The sequence below is a fragment of the Taeniopygia guttata genome, chromosome 6 (genome assembly GCF_048771995.1).
Source record: "Taeniopygia guttata chromosome 6, bTaeGut7.mat, whole genome shotgun sequence".
Classification (NCBI taxonomy): Eukaryota; Metazoa; Chordata; class Aves; order Passeriformes; family Estrildidae; genus Taeniopygia; species Taeniopygia guttata.
Window position 1 is genome coordinate 7,868,174 of NC_133031.1, and position 19,895 is coordinate 7,888,068.

The following is a 19,895-nucleotide window of genomic DNA, read 5'->3' on the forward strand; positions in this document are numbered from 1 at the left end:
TCTCCAGCCGACAGCACAATTCAGCTCTGCTGAATTATCTTTTTCTTTCACAGCATAACAAAGTAGAGCACAGCCAAATTGAAGATGGCCTTTAGTACACTGTCAGAACAATACTGCTTACCAAGCATATCCAGACACATTTCTCAAACCACATGTAATGCTCTGGCTGCCAGCATGCTCATAAAGTCATTAACCGGCATCTTAAAATGAGGGTGTGATACATATATTTAAATGCTTAGGAAAATCAAATGTGGGCTCTCCTAGAAGCTTATTTTGAATTTCAGCTTCTACATATATCAACTATGCAGCAGTGCACAGATGTAAAAATTCACCTTGATTTTTCACAAGCTGCTAAAATATACTCCTGCCAAAATCATAAACATTACCTATCACTAACAAAAGCCTCTTTATGCCATTAACTATTTGCCCTTCACAATGTTACAGAGCAAGACAGACCCAAGCTGAAGGTTTACAGTGCTGAAGATTCATTTTTACAAGCAAATTACTATTAGCAGTAAAATTAAGGAGGAACTTACTTTACGTGGTACAGATTTTACCAAATGAAGTAAATAAAGGTTATGCCACAAGCTTCTCTAATACAAAACCTGCCCAGTAAGTTACAATTCGTGCTGTTACAATTTTTAAATCTATGCTTTTTTATCACCCACTCCCACAAACCGCACTCCAATTTATACACACACTATGTTTAACCATTCCCTTCCCAAACACCCTCATCTATCAGTGCTCTCATCACATAAGGATCAGCAAGCCAGCAAAGACAAGTAGGACCCAAATTAACAAAAAGGGATGAAGCAGTCAGAATTGATACTGAGACTCTTAAAAGTCAGTCAACAAAGGCAGAGCTGCCAGAATCACAGTCTCCTGTGCACCCACAGAGCCCCTCTTGGTGCTTACAAAGGTGATACACAGTGCTGGAGGAGATCCCTGGGCTGGGAAGGCACATTTGCTACTGCCCACTCAGCTGCTGTAGCCAAGCCCCTTCCCACAATCTTGTCCAACAACTTCCTTTTCTTTCTAGTGTTCCCACCTCCCACTTTCCCTTGCTTGCCCAAGCAAAGGTCCACCTTGGCAAGCTGAAGGGCCACCATCTGCTGTTGCTGAGATCTCCATAAAGGCTGACATGGCCATTCACTGACAGCTGTTGCTCCTGTGTACCTCTGTCCTACCAAAGGATTTCTCGAAGAGAAAAGGAATAAAAAGGAAATCTCCACCTTCAAGTTCATATGCACAAAGGATGTTCTCTCTGACAACCTCTCATGATACAAGACAGGTCATCTCTAAGATGAATATTGTATCTCAGAGGAAAAAGTACTGCCCTTTCTGCAACAACACAGTCAGAACCAGACTGGGATACTTAGATAATGAGAAGCCAGACACATCATACTGTGCCTACAAACAAAGGGCCAGTTGCCTTTCTGGGCAAGGGAGCCATAAAGAGCAACTCAAGAAGGCATGGAAGGAGGTGGTGAATAAATTTGTTCTGGCTTTTCTCCTTCTCCCTACATGGGAAATGACACCTAGATCTGCCCATGGTATCAAGAGCACCCACAGAAGAGCCTGAGCATCTCAGCACAGCCATACAGGTCACAGGCCAGCATGATTCATGGGTTGGTATGAAGACAGCTCCAACTTGATTAATGGAGCACTTGGAGTCAAAGATGGCTGCAGGACTCTACTCCTGGGCAGCTCCAGCAGCACAGAATTACAGCACAGAAAGCAGCCAGGCAGGAAAAAGAGGATGTCCTTGGGGCCCACCCAACTATACCACAATATTACATAGGTGTGGGGTTTACAGATCTCGGTATTCAGCAAATTTTTGGCTGGGTGTGTAGAAAGGCTATAATGCAGGAAAAAAGCATCAGTGATCTAGGAGGGATCACCACATCTAACCAGCAACCATGGCACACAGAGGAAACCACTGACCACCTCCCTCCATGGTGCTGGGCAAGAGAAGCGCAGCAATACAAAACAACAGACGTCCCAAACTGCGTCCTTGTGGGACCCAGACACATTATGAACAGGAGCTGAAGGTAAAGGGAAGGCTGAGGAGGAAAATAGCACCCTCTCAACCAATGATAAAAAAAAATAAAAAGGAGAAAGCAAAAAAAAACCCCAAAAAAGCAAACACTGAGATAAAGCCAGATTCACAGCACAGCAACACTGCACCAGGACACAGACGTTTCCAGTTACTGGAACAAAAACCCATGGTCAGTCAGAATTAAATGCAAGATCCAACAGTGACTAGAAGGGAAAAAATCCTGGAGAGCAGACACATGTGGGTTATTACACAGCCTGGCAAGGTCAATCCCCGTGCTAAAACTAGACAAAAATAAAAAAAGCCATCAAACATTTTTAAAGGGACACTGTCCCACACTGGCTGCTTTGACACTGTCCATGAATGGTCCTTATTTTTTTATCTACTTATTTGTAATTATGTAGGCTATCCTGTTCCAGCCAGAGGCTGCAACAAAACTCTTATTGATGGTGCAAACTGCTGCAACTTTGACTTTAAGAGAACGCAGGGCAGTTCTCTAGCTCCACAGGCTAGAGAGTAAAATTTAACTCTTCCTCCTCTTGGTTTGCAGGAGTGATTCCTTCTCTGATGTTTCTGAATAGACCAGAACTGCAATTGCAAATGGTTGTGCTCTACATGAACAGGAAAGTGCCCTGTCATACCAATCTATAATTGAAAATGCTGACACAGTGACAACTGCTATCAGCACAATTCTGATAATCATGTTAGCTTGTTCCTCCTGTAGGAACAGGGAGGGTGGTCAACAACCACTATGAGTTAGGGGCTGCCAAGAGGGAAGTTACCTGGGATTTTGTTTACATTTCTTGGCATACCTTCCACATTTCAAAGAACAAAATACTCGCATCCTCAGTTTCCAGGGGGGAATCCTCTCTCTCCCTTTCTATAAAAGCTGAAAGGGAGGTCAAAGCTTGATAAGAAATCCAAAACTCTTTGATAAGGCATGCTTGAAGTTTGAGGTGTGCGGTGTTAAAACGCCTTTCAAGAATCACAAATAGGTGAGGCTCAACACAATCCAGTGGTGAGTGAAAGGCTTCTGTAGCCAGTGCTGCATATTAAAAGGTTTTCAACCTCACCCTCATACGCTTCCTTTGCAATGAAGTAGGCTCTCCACAGGGTAAGGAAGACAAACAGCACTTAAAACATCCCAGCACTACTCAGGCAAACAAGTGGCCAAAAGGACAGACAACCTCAGAAGAACCCCAACAACCTCCTTCCAGGGAGGTGGAGGAAGATGCAGAGGAGAGCAGCATTGACTCAAAAGAGAGGGGGAACTGAGGACAGAGAGCCCCAAAATGCCACTGAAGATAGGGTCATCTCCAGGACTGAATTACTGGAAGTACACTGGACTTAACAACTGCATCACCTTTCAGCACTTAAAAGGCAGCCAACAACTGAAGCCAACAAGTATTTGTTAAACTAACTGGCTGACCAGTAATAAAACAAATATTTATCTCTGTCTGTCTGCTCAGCCCCTCAGGTTATCTCTGATCCCAAACATGTTAACACCAAAGGTAAGCAGTAATTAAACCAAAAGAAGGTGTTGAAGCAAGTGAAGCCTTCCTGCTTCACACCCTCTCTGAACAGTCATCCCAACAGAGCTTCCTGCTCCACAGCCTGCTGCTGTCTTTGTCCTGCTGCAGTAGTGCTGGCATGTGCAACAAGCTGCACAAACACAGAAGAAAAAGGGAGGCCACAGCCTCTTTTTTCTCCCAAGGGAGCAGTCTTTCTCCATTCAGGCTCCATGAAGCACAACAGACGAGTCATGTAATAGCCTCATCTACGGCAAAAGAACTGTATCAATTGGGCTGGGTAAAATGAGTTAGAGAGGTCACTCTGACCCACAAGACAAAAAGCAACATACGATGCACAAGGGTAGAGAGGGGAAAATGGGATAATGGGACACTTACAGAAGCTTTATCAAGATCAGAATGGCATTCAACTAGGGCAACGGGGACAGGAAGGCACAAGAAGAGGCAAAGAGTGCACACAGAGAAGAATGGGAGGGGAAGAGAGGCATTATTTAGGCACAAAGTATGCAAAGTGGCTATACTCTAAATAGCTAATGATTAGTTGGTCAGAAAATTATTGCACCAACTTAAGACAGGTGAGCCTGAACTGAGCAGCACGCGACAAACAATGAGAAAGGAGAGTCAGCGTCAGATCAGAAATCACCACAAATGTCTGAACATGCTACAGCTGCAGATTATCAGTTTTGATCATGGCATGGTTTGACTACATTATAACTTGATGATCATCATCTGGTGAAGTCACACCTGCTGGAAGGCCACTGGCAAGAGAAATTAGAAGGGCCATACAACAGCCCAGTGCCCACTGGGGCTGGTAACTGTGCAGTTGGCACCTTGTGGAAAGACAGCTCATCCTTGCTCTGCCTATCCTTCCAAAATCACTGCAATCTGCCGGGGATTGGCCAATTTGTGTGGCAACACAAGGTCCAGCAAGGAAGTGCAATCTTCCAAGTGAAGATATGCAAATTATGAGACTGGTAAAGACAAGAAAACGAGAGCATGACCCAATCCTGCAGCACCCAGCTCAGCCCAGCAAGCTCCTCTGGGGAGTTCAAAGGAGCTACTTCACGAGAAGTAGGAAACAACTAATGGAATTACAACTATGGATGAGAAAAGCGTGACTGCTGGAATGTACACCACAGCCAGGAGCAGTAGTTGATTTCCCAGGGTTCCACAGGGAACAAAGATCCAGATTTTATACCCTCAAATGCTTGATTGTGGGGAATGAAAGCCAGGACAGGACTGATTGCTAAATTTTCTTTGGGTTTCCCCTTGCTGGACCTGAACAAACAAGAAGTGCGTGCAGCAAAACCCCTTCAGTTCACCAGAACTTGCTCATCCCATTACTAACACTGCCAGTGCAGGAACCTTAACCGCCCATTTTGGCGTGATACTCACAGAGGATGGATAAAAAAAACTGGCAATGCCAACCTGGGGACCAAATCCAGACCTCTGTCCTGACAAAGCCAGAGGGTTGCAAACTGCCTGGCTGTGGCAGCAGCTCCCACCTCCCTGTCCCAGCATAGGCACAGTGGCCATTTGTTCCATGGCTAAACCCAGGCAGTTTTGCAGCCCAGCCTAACCCAAACCAGCAGAGCTGACGAGCACAAATTCAGTCATTTTTCCCTCAGTCTCTTCTCTCAATTTCAGCTCTGACTCCTCTATCTTTTATTTCTTTTTCTAAAGACACATTTAGAGATGAAACCATTCATAACTGCCTATCCACAGACAGTTTGTGGCAGCATAATTGACAATGAGTCTGCTGCAAAAATGAAAATGCTGTTTTAATAACCTTGGCCTAAAATACATTCTGTTGTATGCCTCAAAGGGTTTCAATAAAAAGTCAACCTGTAGAGACATATTTTCTTGGCTTAAACAACAATCCAAAGCATAAAAATGTAGTCCAACTATAATGACATATTTATAGGCCAATAAAGCTTACACTGCAGCTTTCATACTTCACTTAAAGGAAGTCTGTAAGAAGCAATGTTATATAAAATAATTTGAATTTTTTTTGAACTATAGCCCAAGGAATACAAATATGCAACTTTGCCATATTTAACCGATAGTGTTTACATTGCTTAGTTGTTAAACATTTTGTAAAATGAAATAATTCCTCATTTGGTGACTTCCCACTGGTTTACCAAATATGGGTATATAAGTCCATTTATTACAAAGAAAAATTCCCTAAATAATTCTAAAGACAAAAATAAATAACTAGCGACCTCAGTAGTGAATGATTTTATCAGACCAATTCTTCTGGAAAAACAGGTTCTTAGTTCATTATGAATAATACATTCCTGAGCAACTCTATTTTTATATGCTGCATTGTTGTTGCTCTTTATTTTTCCTCAGCATTTGAAAGAAATATTCAGAAAGCTATAAATAGTCTTAAGACATAAACTGCTAGTATTCAGTATTGACATATTTGTAGAAAGGGACAGAATGTATAACATAAATATCTCAACAGGCAGAAAGAAGTAATTCTTAAAAATCATTTTTCAGGCTGAAATCTTGAAGCTCACACAAAAAAAAATGCTATTGCGCGATCTTTTATTTAATACAGTCCTAAGGAAAAGTTCTGCATAATTCACTAGTGATAAAAACAACAGTATTTTACAGAAAAAAACCCCAACCCAACAGTTTCTGCAGAAAAGAAAAGCAATGAGAAAAGAAAGAAGGGAAAAAAAAAAGAGAAAAGAGGGGAAAGAGGGGGAGGACAAAAAAAGAGAAGAAAGAACAAAAAAGGAGACAGAACTATCTTGTTTGAATTAGGGTTGACTTTCAGTTATAAGTTCATGGTTTCTACAGGTTGTGGATTAACCAGGTGTTGCCTTAGTTTTGGCTAAGCAAGTGCCACTGAACACATGGCACAGGGTGTACACTGCTCACACGAGGCCTCACTTTGCCTGGTTGGTGTTTGAAGCTGCCCTGCTCCCAGTTGCAACGTGTTTAATTAAGTATGTTTGCACAGCGACACTTCTCTGGTTCTGTATCAGCCATGTTTTCATTTCATCCGGGTTATTTCACTCCTCATCACTTCTGGATAATGTGTGAAAACTGATTTTGTTTCTTCTGTAAAGCTTTTTTGAGCTCTTTGGTAGAGATATAATTTCCTATTACCTTCCAGAGCTTAATTCAAAAACATCTAGTAGGAAAAGCTGCAGAATCTACTCACTTTTATGGGATTTCTCTGTAATGGAAACATGCCATTTCATAGGAAAAAAGGGGTCCAGATGACCATGTTGTTTATCTAGGCCTTCTCAACATCTGGTTCAGCAACTTCCTCATCTACAGCCAGGGTTAAACACCAGCATCACGTGAGGGACCTTTGCCTGACAGTGCACCGTGCTCCTTTTACAGTATACAACTCTATTTTAAGAGGAAAGACTACCCCATCCCATTGTGCTGGAGACCTGCTGCAGAAGTTATTGCTAATAAATCTTTTGATCACTACACCTGAGCGCTGCTCTGTTGGCAAGACACAGAGTATTGGAAAAGGTCTGTGGGCACACATCCTAACAGGCAGCAAAGATGCCCTTTGACAGCAGAGAAAACACCAGCAGCTCAAAAGACTCAGACACCCCAGAACATGCTCCTGCCCCTGCCCCCAGCTAGGAACATGCCAACTCCCAGAGCAATGTCAACCCTGACCAACCACTCAGAACGAGAGAAGTAAATCCTCTTTGTCTCATGGGCGCTGAACGCCACAAACAAGACAAACACCAAAGCTCATGGACTGCCTACAGAACACCAACCAGGGCTGCTCCACCAGCCTCAAAGAGCACCACTCTTCTGAGTTTTTGTGTCAGATCCGGGAAGCAAAATAGGATTAAATTCTTGGCTCTTTCAGATAGTAAAAAAAACTATCTCAATACCAGATTTAAGAAATTTCTTTGATGCCCTTAATAGGCTGCTTCAATTGCCTGTATCAATGTATTCAGTCAGCTATAGGTCTTTGTGAACCTTTGGTTTCACTCTTGTCAACCAGTCATTATGAAGATAAAGGCAGTCATAACCAAACATTAGCCAAAATTCCCTTTTCTACTGAAAAAAAAAAAAACCAACCCAATGCAAGAATAAAGCCAGAGCCACCAACTGAAAATGAGCAACATCTGAATGTGGGGTTATCAAAATTATACCATATAGTTTGCATTCCATGAGTGTTTTCAGTATAACCCCTACTTTGAAAGGCTTAACATGCAACTTGGGCTTAAAAATAATTTTCTCTGGCTCCTAGGGTAGATAATAGCAATTTCATAACTTACCACAAGGAGTTTTTTGTTTGTTGAAAACAAAAACAAGAAAACATTAGCACACAAAAGTTCTGTCTGAAAAACATTAAGATTCTTCTGACACAACAAACAAATGCAAATAAATGTAGTGCGTAAAGATACCAGAGCAATAGCAGAGTAAATTACTGCATGTAATTATGAACTAGAAGAAACCACAGAGAAAAGCAAAGAGAGAAAGAATTGCGTGGCTTATTTTATCCCTGGACATGCAATGAAAAACCAGATCAGCTTCCAATTGCACTTTAATCTTCCAGCCTACATAGCTAATGGTAAAATATGAGATTGACAAAAATCACGTCACCCTTTGATAAGATCAGAAAAATGAGATGCAGAAGATAAATCTTCCGAGACAGATCTTCAGCTTCATGTAACTTGGCTTCAATGCCAACCTAGTCACAGCACTATAAAACTGAACTTGGCCCTGCACTCCTATTCACATAGATACAAAAGCATGTCTTCAAAAGCATCAGGCCTAGCTTCTAATTTCTTACCTTTTCACACATTATGGCCTAAACTTGATGCTCTTCAAACATGGAACATTTATTAAAAACTTAGCAGAAGAGAGAAATGTCCTTGGTACGCACTTCAAAGTGCCATCTCTGACAGCTGTTAAACATCCGAGGTCCTAATACCACAAGCAGGCACGTCTACCAACAGGAGACTGATCTCCCTTGGACCTGGGAACCCACCACAGGTATTACAGGTGTGAGTGCCTGTGCAACAAAGCAGTCCCACAGCTGCAAGCCTGTCTGCAACCATCCAAAATAGCAGAGCTACCAACTCCCTTTCTGAAAACAAACAGGGGAAAAAAGCACAGGTCTGTGTGTGGAGACAACAGTGGGGTGCTCACAGAGCCTTGTAGCAACATAAAGTTGACAAGGAAACACCATGGAAGGAACACATCCCTACTGAACAAGACACAGCCAACCATACAGTCAGGGCAAGCACCAGGAGCACCTATGAGCTTCTGGAAGATGGGACATGAGAAGTGAAAGGCCTTTGCTCATCCCTGCCTGTCACAGGAGTCCTCAGGACGACATGTCAGCCTCCTCTCCCCACAGTGTACAGCTCTGACCTGATCCCCCAGCCCGCAGAGCCCCAAGGAGAGCCTCTGACAATTGTTTGTGTGTACATCTGCAGGGTTTGAGCCGTACTGCTGGGGGCCATACAGACAGGTATGACAGTGTTACCCCACACCAGTCGGCAAGGAGCTCCAGATGAGCTCACTATCACCACTCATCCCACACAGGTATCTCATCCCCACACCTCTGCCCCAGGCTCAGACATACCTTGGGAATCTGCAATGGCACGGCAGGATCAGGCTCATCTGTTTTCAAAAGACTCTCCCACAGGCCCCTTCCCACAAGAGAAAGTAAGGGATACTCACCAAGGTCAGCCTTTTCCTTCAGAATATCTTTGAAGTTCAAGCCACTGTTCAGTGTGGATTGTCTGTATCTTGTCAAGGCCTCTTTCTGCCCATTCTTCCCCACGTCCATGGGCTGGACCGGCTCAGCCCGGAAACCACACTTCCATTTGGAGAAATCGGACTGTGCCCATTTTGCCAAGTCCTCAAGCTTCACAGTAACTTTTTCTGAAACAGCAATAACTTCATCCTGCAAGAAGTGATCAGATGAGAATACAAGATGTCACTCTGGGCTCCCCGATGACTGAGAAACCAGTAATATCATCCTGCACTGACTCCTGCAAAAGCCTGTCTTGCTGCAGGCTGAGTAATTTTTCTGTATCACAGAATAGCTAGCACTTAATTTATTCCTCTTGCCACCTAAGTGGAAATATTAGTTGTTTACTTGAAGCAAATATACACCATCTAAAGACAATTTCTAGGACCAGGGCAATGATCCTAAACGGCATTTGAAATGCAGGTTGCCAAATCACATTCTGTATAACCCAAAGCCTTGGGGGAAAGTTGCTTTTTAGGTGCAATTAGCTGCAAATGTAAAAATTCATGGCTGGATGACTAATGGCTATAGTTAGTCCTGAAATAAATGGACTAAGTAAATCTCAGATTCTTGGAACTCTGACTCACCAGAAAATTCCTATGTTTATGGTACATTTTCCCTTGGCTTATACACAAATATTGAATTTAACTTTTGTCCTTAAAATTAAATAAAACTGTGATGTAATCCCAAAAGAAATACTACATAAATGTGCTTCCCACCAAAAGAAACTTGCACATTCTCATGTTTCTTAAAACCTTTTTCAAGATCAGAAGTGCAATTTTTTTTCCCCCCTCTAAAACATACAGTCTAAGAAGAGCACTTAAACTTAGTTTAGCCTCCAGAACATACACTGAAATTAAACAGTTCTAATTGGTGGATTTTAACCTTCCAGGAAACAATCAACTCCTCTCAGTCATGATGAATAAGCAGAATATTTTACAGCTGACTCCAGTGAGCAAGGGATCAAGAAAGCCTCAAAAAATAAACAAACAAACATACATATCCAGCAAGACACACTCCAGATTTTTTTGTTAAAACAGCAGAAATAATTTATGTTGTAACAAGAGCTGGCTGTACACCACACCTTGCCCACCACACATTTCTAACACTAAATAAGGTTACAGTTCTTGAAATAAATAAACCACAATCCAATTTTTCTCTCAAATAAACATAAGTATTTGCAAAGGGAAGAGAAATTCTTTGAGTTATTAAACAAAGGGAAAAGCACGATTGATTCTCTCTGTGTGTTTTTTTTTGTCCACTGAACACATTCCTCAGGAAATAAAATACTGCTCAATGGAAAAAAAAAAAAAGAGCTGTATTGTGACAAGTTGCATACAATACAAAACCTGAAATAATTCTAGTAAAAAAACAGATCTGATATTCCACTCTTCCTTATATAATACAAAACTGTTTTATAAGCAGGCACCTTCATTACATTTAGTGCAATAACAAATATTTGGTCAGAAGTGAACAGCATGTTTATATGCTAAGCAAGCTTGTAATAAAATCTTTTCCTTTATCGCTGCACAGCATAAGAGCCTCCACCAAACAACAAACAATAACAGTGATGCTTTAAATCTCTGTTTATGACAAACGTCAATACTTTGTAAACAAGCACTGGGTACTACAAAGTACAATTTCAATGGATGGTTTCACCCAATTTCATTACACCATCCACTTGAAATAAAAAAGCTGTAGTTGCTATGCATTTTATAGCTATTACATGGTGATTATTAAATGTCAGAATGGAAAAAAATAATACATATATATAAATATCAGCCTGCCTGCAGACAGTCTCAGCAATTTCTGGATGAACTCCTCTCTTAGGATGTTGAATACCATCACCAGCTACTGCACAATTTCTAATATTCCATACCAAAGAAATCTACTTAGCAGCAGTTAAATAAAAAAAACCCAAAACCAACAAAAACCTAACTTGGAGATCAGACATGCTTCTGGTTAAAATATTATTTTCCAAATAGCTCTCATGATCAAATGATTATGATTTCAATTACTAGTTTCTTCAGATCCTTTCCAAGAACTGGTATGACTAATTTTGGCTGGCATACAAAGTAAGCCCAGCAGACAATTTATTAACCAAAAGAAAAGTACAATCACTATTACATCATCAATGAATAAACTTGTTTTTGAGAATCCAACCTTTGCACACATGCACGTGATGTGTACATAGGAGGAAAAAGAAACCAAATTTTAAAACAACAACAAACAAACAAACAACAAAAAAACCCTAAACCAAACAAAAAAATCACAGAAAGAACCCCCCAAAAAAGCCCTACTGTACCAAGGGTGAAGTGATACAGGTGCACTCTGTCCAGGCTGCCATGGAGGGGGAACTGCAGAGGAGCAGGGGACCTTCTGTGGAGCTGAGGAAAGCACACCTCAGCCATGAGTCTCCTGTGGCAGCAGCACATCCAGCCATGGGAATTTGCGGGGTCCAGCATCCCCACACTGATGTGAGGGGCCAGGAAAACAAAGACACAGCAAAACGCCACTCTCTGCCACCCCTCAGCAAAGTGCCACCAAGCCTCCAAACACAGCCACAGAGTGCAACGAGGTGCCCAGGATGGCACCAGAGAGCAGCCCAGCACAAATACAAAATACAGAAGGAGTCCACGCTGGCCCTGTGCTGTGGCAAGGGCTCTGGGCTAAACCTCCCTCCACAGCTGCTGGCCCCTTGTCAGGGCCACCCAGTCACCTCCACGCCAGCTTTGTCCCCAAGGACAGCTGGTCACCCCTGCAGCAGCTACGTCCCTAAGGGTGCCAGGCTGGCTCTCAAATCCCTGTCCTGGAGGGCACCAGACCCCCAAATCCCTGTCCCTGAGGGCACCAGGCCCCCAAATCCGTCCCTGAGGGCACCAGGCCCTCCAAATCCCTGTCCCTGAGGGCACCAGGCCCCCAAATCCCTGTCCCTGAGGGCACCAGGCCCCCAAATCCCTGTCCCTGAGGGCACCAGGCCCCCAAATCCGTCCCTGAGGGCATCAGGCCCCCAAATCTCTCCCTGAGGGCATCAGGCCCTCAAATCCCTCCCTGAGGGCATCAGGCCCCCAAATCCCTGTCCCTGAGGGCACCAGGCCCCCAAATCCCTGTCCCTGAGGGCATCAGGCCCCCAAATCCCTCCCTGAGGGCATCAGGCCCCCAAATCCCTGTCCCTGAGGGCACCAGGCTGGCCCCCAAATCCCTGTCCCTGAGGGCACCAGGCTGGCCCCAAATCCGTCCCTGAGGGCACCAGGCCCCCAAATCCCTGTCCTCCCCTCGCACTGCCAGCCCACAGCGGCGTCAGGAAAACGCAGCCCAGCTCACTTTTAGGCGGGAAATGGAAAAGTGACCTGAATGGCCTCAGAGCCTGCCTCGGGTGGCCCTGCCTGTCACACAGCAGGACTGGACAGACCTGTACCCCTCCCTCACCACTCACTTCTGACCCAGTTCACACAGAATTGTCCACATTCTCCCAAACTCCTCAAACACAGATCAGACCGCAGGCCTCCTCTGCCAAGGCGGTGTCACCACTGTGGGACTGCATCGCCATGGGCGCTCCCAGCCCAGCGCCGCACCATGCCACCGCTGTCACCCAGCAGGGCATGCCAGGTGGCTCCAGCCTCTGCTTTCCGAGGAGCCCGAGCCACGGGCAGCTCCAGCGGGGCTCTCTTGCCCACATCTTGGCAGTCTGCTGACACAAGAGGTCATCTGCCCTCCCGCCACCCAAGCAAAGGTGACCCAACTATCTCAGCAGCTCTGGAATTTCAATGTGCCTTGCCGTGCCTTCACACATTCTTCAGCAACCTTTCCAAGTGCTCAGCCACAAACTGCTGTGGTGTTTTGGGGGTTTTTTTGAGCAGCAGGTGACAAAAGGGTCCTTCTCCTTTTTGATTAAGCCCTGTGTCACAATGAAAGTTGTTCTGGGACCTGTCAGCCACAGGAGCTCTTGCACCCGCCTTTGGTATCAACCACTGTCTACTGCCACAATCCTTCTAGAGAAACCCCTTCACTGAGATGACAAAGGAATACAGATGTTGAAAAAATAAAAACCAGGTACGTAGTGACACATGACTAATAAACCTTTAGAAGATTAAAGAAATCTGCTGTATAACCTTCATGTCATTCATAATCATATCTCTGTGTAAACATGAAAAACCACCCACGTTGCAAACAGTGCATATGTATCTCTATCTATACAAAATCAACTCATCATGTATTAGCTATGCTCTGAAGTGATATGTTTATGAGGTCTCCACTGCACAGTTAAGTCTTTAATTACCATTTTTTTTCTGCTACAGCAAGAAGAGAAAACAACCAGCAGAGATTTCAACTCTGCTCAGGATTTATCTGGTGGACCTGACCAACTGGTCAGTGTTCCAGTGGACCAATGGTCTCAGCCACAGTGTTGTCTAAATCTTTAAATAAGCACTGACTGTAGAAAGAGGCACTTTTTTAGCTGCTTCTATAAAAATGGTTATCTAGTCAGCCTGTAATTTTAGCATGTCTTCTAAGACTTCTGAGCAAAGTACAGTTCTTTCACCTATCAAGTAGAAAATGGGGAGATGGTTAAGAAAGATGGTGACACAAACCCTTCTCATCCATCTATTGTTTTTTTAAGAGCATACTAGATTTGCATTTCCAGAGAAGTCATCCAGGGAGAAGAGGACAGCATCTTCTCGAGAGCCATTATGCTTAAATATTATGTCACTGTTGTCTAAGCAACCATCACAGCCTCGTGAAAGCACAGAATGCTATATTGCCTGACTCAGCAGATGGCTGAAATATATTCAGGGAAACAGGTCAGGTAGTTACAATAGCTTAAAGCAGATAATTATTTTTTAGAAGAAATATTAACTCTTACAAGGCAGGGAGTCACAGGGCAGTACAGGGAGGTCATACATCTTGATTGCACACCCACATACGGTACGTCACAACTCCTTACTCATTGCCAATAACTAGGAAAGATTTATATTTTAGAGACATTGAGGCAGCCTTAAAAGAATTACAGCAACTGAGATATCTCAAAATTTTGACATGCTGAGACTGTTTTCACTCCAGTACTTCCAGAGGTCATTTAAGGAATTCTGGAGGGCATGAGCGAGTCAAACACCTGCTTGGCTGTCTCCTAACATCAAATATGTGGCCTAGAGAGAAACAGGAGATGTACTGTAAAAATTCTTGCTGATAATTACAGGAGACACTGCATGTCATTTATCGGATCAGTATGATTTGAATTAGAAAACATCTTCAAGCCTTTTCTGTGAAATCTTTAGCACACTAGATAGCTGGGGATGTGTATTTTACAACCCAGTACATTGCTGATGAAAACACATTCATCCGCAGGAGCAAAAAATACAGCGTGACTCTTACGGACTGACTGCATTCACCAGGGATAACAGAACTGTTATTTCATTTGGGCATAAAGGCCTCCCTTATTCCAGGCTGGTTTTACACCCCACTATAGTTTAAGGTTTTTGCAATTTAAGCAAAAAGGACCTTCCTGTACCGTGTGTATCTAACATAGCAGTTCTCAACTCAGGAATCCCGTTCCGTGCTCTAGATCCCTTTGAGGAGCAGGAGGTCGTGCTGAATATAGCAGAAGGGAAGGAGGGGGCTCGTTGCCAATTAGCACCTCTCCTGTAGGAAGGCATTTACCTGGACGTTTGAGGGAAGTACCATCAGCTTTATTTGACAGCACAGTCAAAACAAAAAGGTCCTGATCACGGTCTTTAGTCGAGAACTCTTCTCTGCCATACAGATACCATAAGAGCTCTGGGACAGCAGCAGAAGCCAGGTCATCTCAATTCAGCCCTAACCCACTCACCCAAAGTCACTCAAGAATCTGAACCCAGGTCTCCAGAAGCATCTCCTAAAAGCAGTACTTCTTCCAAGGAGCATACCCAGCTCTAAAGAGGCAGAGGCCTGATTTGTTCTCAGAGACTTCCTCAGAGTAAAAAAGTCCTGTCTCCTTACTGCCGCAGTGGGCTGGGAATATACACAAAAGTTTTTAAGACTGCAGGACCACAAACTGGCTAAAAACCTGGCTGTGTTGTGGAAAAGGCCTGCCTCTGAGATGTGCCCTGTTCAGCCTCCCTTACTGGGCACATGAAGGACTTTCCTGCAATATACAACCCTGTTCTTCCAGCAGAACCCTTGTAAGCATGCTGCTGACCTGAGGACCAGGGCACAGCTCTGCCAGGTGGGAATTGCTCCTCTTGTCCCACAGGTGGGACCACTGAATGGCAGGGAAGCCTCACAAGAGGCTCCAAAACTTGGCACAGGCAGGGGCAGCCTTCTTTCCCCTGACCCTGCTCCGAGTACCTCATTTGGTGCCATCTCCTCATGCATCCCCTAGCCCAGGGCAGACAGGTGTCCCAAAGGATTTGTGGAGCAGAACTGACTGCTGGAGTCTGGACCTGCTCCCTGGAGGTGCCTACAAACAGGGACCTACAGAGACCACTGCTTTCCACCCATGAACCCATGGGGAGGGCCTTGAGAAGGAAAACGCACAGATCAGAAATTTACCTGGCACACTAGAGAATTTTAAAGAGGCCAAGGCAGAACCTTTCATCTGTTAATCCTTTCCTAATTACTTTAAAGGGCTATAATGATCTTGTTAAATTCAGGTGACAGGTATTTCCGCAGCCTAAGCACAGCTGCACAGAGCTGTCTGAAACTCACACTGATGTTTTCATCCCTTCCAGGGTCCAAAACCAAGTAAAAAGACCAAGTTAAAGGACATGGCTGAAGCATGTGAAGTCCTATAGTTTTTGCTTTCCCTTGTATTAGCAAGCAGCATTTTCTACATGAGTCAGTAATTCCAAAGCAAGACACGCAAAACAACCTGGGGCAGAAAACCACCATGGCTCTGCAGGATGCTTTTTGGGGTCCTGCTACATTTGTGTCCAGAAGTGGGGTGGAGATGGGGTGCACAGAGGGATGGCTGCAAGCAGTTCGACATGACATTTCCACTGGGAGCCTCCTCCTTCTTGACTGGGGTGTTTTTTTCTCCCTCCTCCCACCCCCAGCCAGAGGTTCAAATTGAATTTGTATCTGTCATTGCAGATAGAAGTTCTGACCAAACAGAAAATAGTCTTCAGTCAAAATGTTTTGCCGTCAGATAGCTCACAGATCTCAAAGAGCTGTTTTAGTTTAGGCAAGTTGACAAGCAATTCATTCCTGATTTTGCCTACTACAGTTACAGTACGAGAAGCTTTCCTCATAGATTACATAATTATATTTTTTCTTAAAAAGGAGTACATGGCGTTAGCAGGTTTAAATTATGCAAGCTTATTCTTTTGTCTTTTGTTATATTGTGTTCTATTGTGCTGGTAAAACAATATGTGCTTTAATTAGCAAATATCTGTAAATAATTTACTTGCTTTTCATACAGCAGAACAATGGAGCCAATTTTCACATACATCCACTGAGCATGTCTAGAGGGTTTCTTGCCAGAACCTTCCATTGTTTAGTATCTGTATCAGTCTGCCCATCATTAGCAGCTAACGTTCAACAACCCAGTAAGACATTAAAGTTTTGGCCCCCGGGTGTAGCCCCAAGCCCCCAAATCCGAGGCTACACTTTGCAAAGAAAGATTAAAATATCCAGAAAATGAAAACAAACTCTTTCATTATCTATAACCCTGGCACCTTCGCATAGAAACATGGATGCCTGCCAAGCATTAAGGTCATTGGATTAATGCCATAAAATGCCGATGTTCATCTGACCTTCTGACTGCATTTTAGCTACAAATAAAAAGCTCAACTTGATACAACACTATGAATCACGCGAGTGTCTAGGCTGTGCAGGGTTAACGCTGGGTGTGAACCCACACTGCACATGCACAAACACACACACACACACACACAAAGAAAAAAAACTCTTAAATCAAGAGTGGATGACTGTTCAGAGACTTAAGGCATTGTTATTTTGAATGCGAATGAAAGGGCCAGAACAAGCATTGCAAGAATATTTCAATTATGTATTTCCCAGAACTAAATCTCTGAGCAACTAATGCAAATATTGCTCCCATAGCAGTAGAACTTCTTCCCGAACAAAAGCATACGAGAGCTTGAATCAGAACATACTTTCTATATCATTCGCATATTGTTTGAATATTATTAAAAATGCAAAATCTATGTATGCGTTACTCTCCTGAGCAATACAGTAATTATGATTAAGGGACAAGCAGCACAAAAAGAGCCAATTTATCTTACTTGCGCTTAGGAATACTATTGTGTAACTAAGCAACTAAAGACAAAATATAGTCTAATTAATTCACTCCTATGCTTATTTAAAAGACACAATTAGAACATTTTTATTTTCCAGCCTGCACAGTATCTCAACATGCTTGAGGGTGTACCATGTGAGGCCTATTATTCTCCAAAGACAAGAGTTTAATGTTTAGTGCCACTGATCAGACTGGGAACAGCAACTCTGGAAAGCAGTGGGTGTATTTTACAGTCTGAATACACAGGGAAGGGGAGGGAAAGAAAAAAGGAAATAAAATTAAAAGGTTTTTTTGGTTTTTTTTTAAAGGAATGTGCCTTAAATGACCAGATATTCCAGACTGCTGGCTAATGGCTAGCAACATGTGGCTTCTCTAAGTAATATCATTGCCCTCTCCTTCCTTTGCCAGCATATGCTACTGGTGGCAAGAAAGATAAAAATATACAGAGTGGATATGCAATTACCAAACCCACGATATTTTATGACAAATGCCATTTCTCTAACACTGCTATTACAGTGTGCCTGATTTCCAAAGCTGAATTAATTTGAGCAAGTGTACATTGGAGATTGATGCTATTAGCATGATTTTTAAAGCACCCTTTAATAATCATAATCTGCATGTTTGAAACGTGTTGCCATTACCAGTGTTGACAGATACGAGCATAAGGCACACACCGTGGAGACTAAAACGAGACTATTCTTATTCCAAATAAGAGTGCACAGATTCCTACGTCTCTAAAAAACCAGAATGTATTACTGTGCAAAGGGAGTAGCACATTTTTCTAGGGGGGTGGCAATAAAGCACTGTTGATATAATACACCATGCCTGGGCCAGCCAATGCTACCTTTAGGCATTGGGGTAGGACCCCTCCAAGTGGAGAGCCCCTACAAAATGAGCCAGGCTTTCGAGGGATGCTGTCAGCATCAATCCCAAAATGAAGAGAGAACAAAACCACTGACTCCCTTAACTTTCTGGAAGAATCTCTTCTGCAATTATAAATGACACACATCTATGGAGTGACTTCTTTTTTTTCCTTTACCCCAATTATTCTGAAAATGCAAAATACTTCTAGGGAAATAATTACAGGAAACTAGCTCTCTCCTCTCTATGAGCAACGCTTACTCATGTAAATTACTTGCATGAGTAAGGATTATTTGCAAGGCGAAAAGCATTGCATCAGATCCCCAGTTTGGGAGAAGAGATCAAATCAACATGAGTTTGTAGTAAACTTTGCTGCTGATGAATGAACCAAAGGCAGATCCCCACTGACAGTCCAGCCTCAATGGAAGCAGCATTCACCACAACACAGGGCAATGCAGGGAATGTCATACCACGCAAAATTAATTAATTGCTTGTTTAGAGTTTTTTAGGAATTGTATGCATCACATCAAATACCATCCCAGTACTTAATGAGTATCAACTTTGAAATATATTTTTAAGCCTAGTCTAACTAATGCCAACACCTTTAAAAACATGAAAGCACAAGGCACTAACAAGCATTTTGCTCTACAACTGCTTTTGCAAAGGTCAGTCATTCCACAACACCACACCACCCCTTGGAGCAGTAAATGCAGAGAGCAGGAAAAGAGCTGGAGGAAGGTTTGGCCAAGACCCTGTGAGCTGGAGGGTGAGCCCACCTTGTGCCACCTGAATGCCACAGGACCAGGGCACTGCACGAGGGGACTGGGCAGGTGCTTTCTGACAGCACACAGCTCCTCACACGTGGGTGCCAGCAAAGCTGGGGCCCTGCTTTTCACATGCACCCCATGAAACTGTTCCAAACACAATGGGGTACCCTTAAAGGCACCCCCTGTGGATCTCCACAGGCCTCCAAGCATCCTGCTCTGACCCCTGTGTGAGGCACCTGCTGTCAAGGAGAGCTTCCCAGCCCATGTGGAAGGCGACACGGGACTGCACCAGACCAGAGCGAATGAGAAAATCAAGGCAAGGTGGTGACTTCCTCTACCAGAAGACACTGTTTTGGCAATGGCCCTGTAGGGATGGAGGAGAATCACTTCTTCCCTGCTAGAGGGAAAAGAGAGAAGGCTGCTCTTGCTCTCTGGCCAGTGCTGCACCTGCTGCAGTGTCTGGGCCTGATGGTGAAGTGGGAAGCAGCGTGCCCAGGCTGCTGTATTTTGAAAGCAGCAACAAAGTTTTCAGTGAAGTAGAACAAAACTCTTCTAGTTCACCTAGCAGTGGCTTCACAGGCCTTGTTGCTCTTACAAAAGTGTCTCTACTGTTCCTGAGTAGTAAGACCCTTGGTCTAAGTGTGATGCCAGAGCTGGTCCCAGCCTCTCTATGCATGTTTCCTTGGCATGCAATGAGCAT

The 19,895-nt window shown here is 43.6% G+C and overlaps 1 protein-coding gene across 5 annotated transcripts in view; it reads right to left on the reverse strand.

Moving 5' to 3' along the window:
- The window catches only part of ARID5B (AT-rich interaction domain 5B), a 117,800-nt gene that overhangs the window by 94,535 nt on the left and 3,370 nt on the right, over positions 1–19,895 (reverse strand). For all 5 annotated transcript variants that reach the window (XM_030275757.4, XM_072930922.1, XM_030275759.4 and 2 more), the window contains one exon: positions 9,265–9,490. In XM_030275757.4, the coding sequence (XP_030131617.4) occupies positions 9,265–9,490 (226 nt within the window). The remainder of the gene's footprint in view (positions 1–9,264; positions 9,491–19,895) is intronic.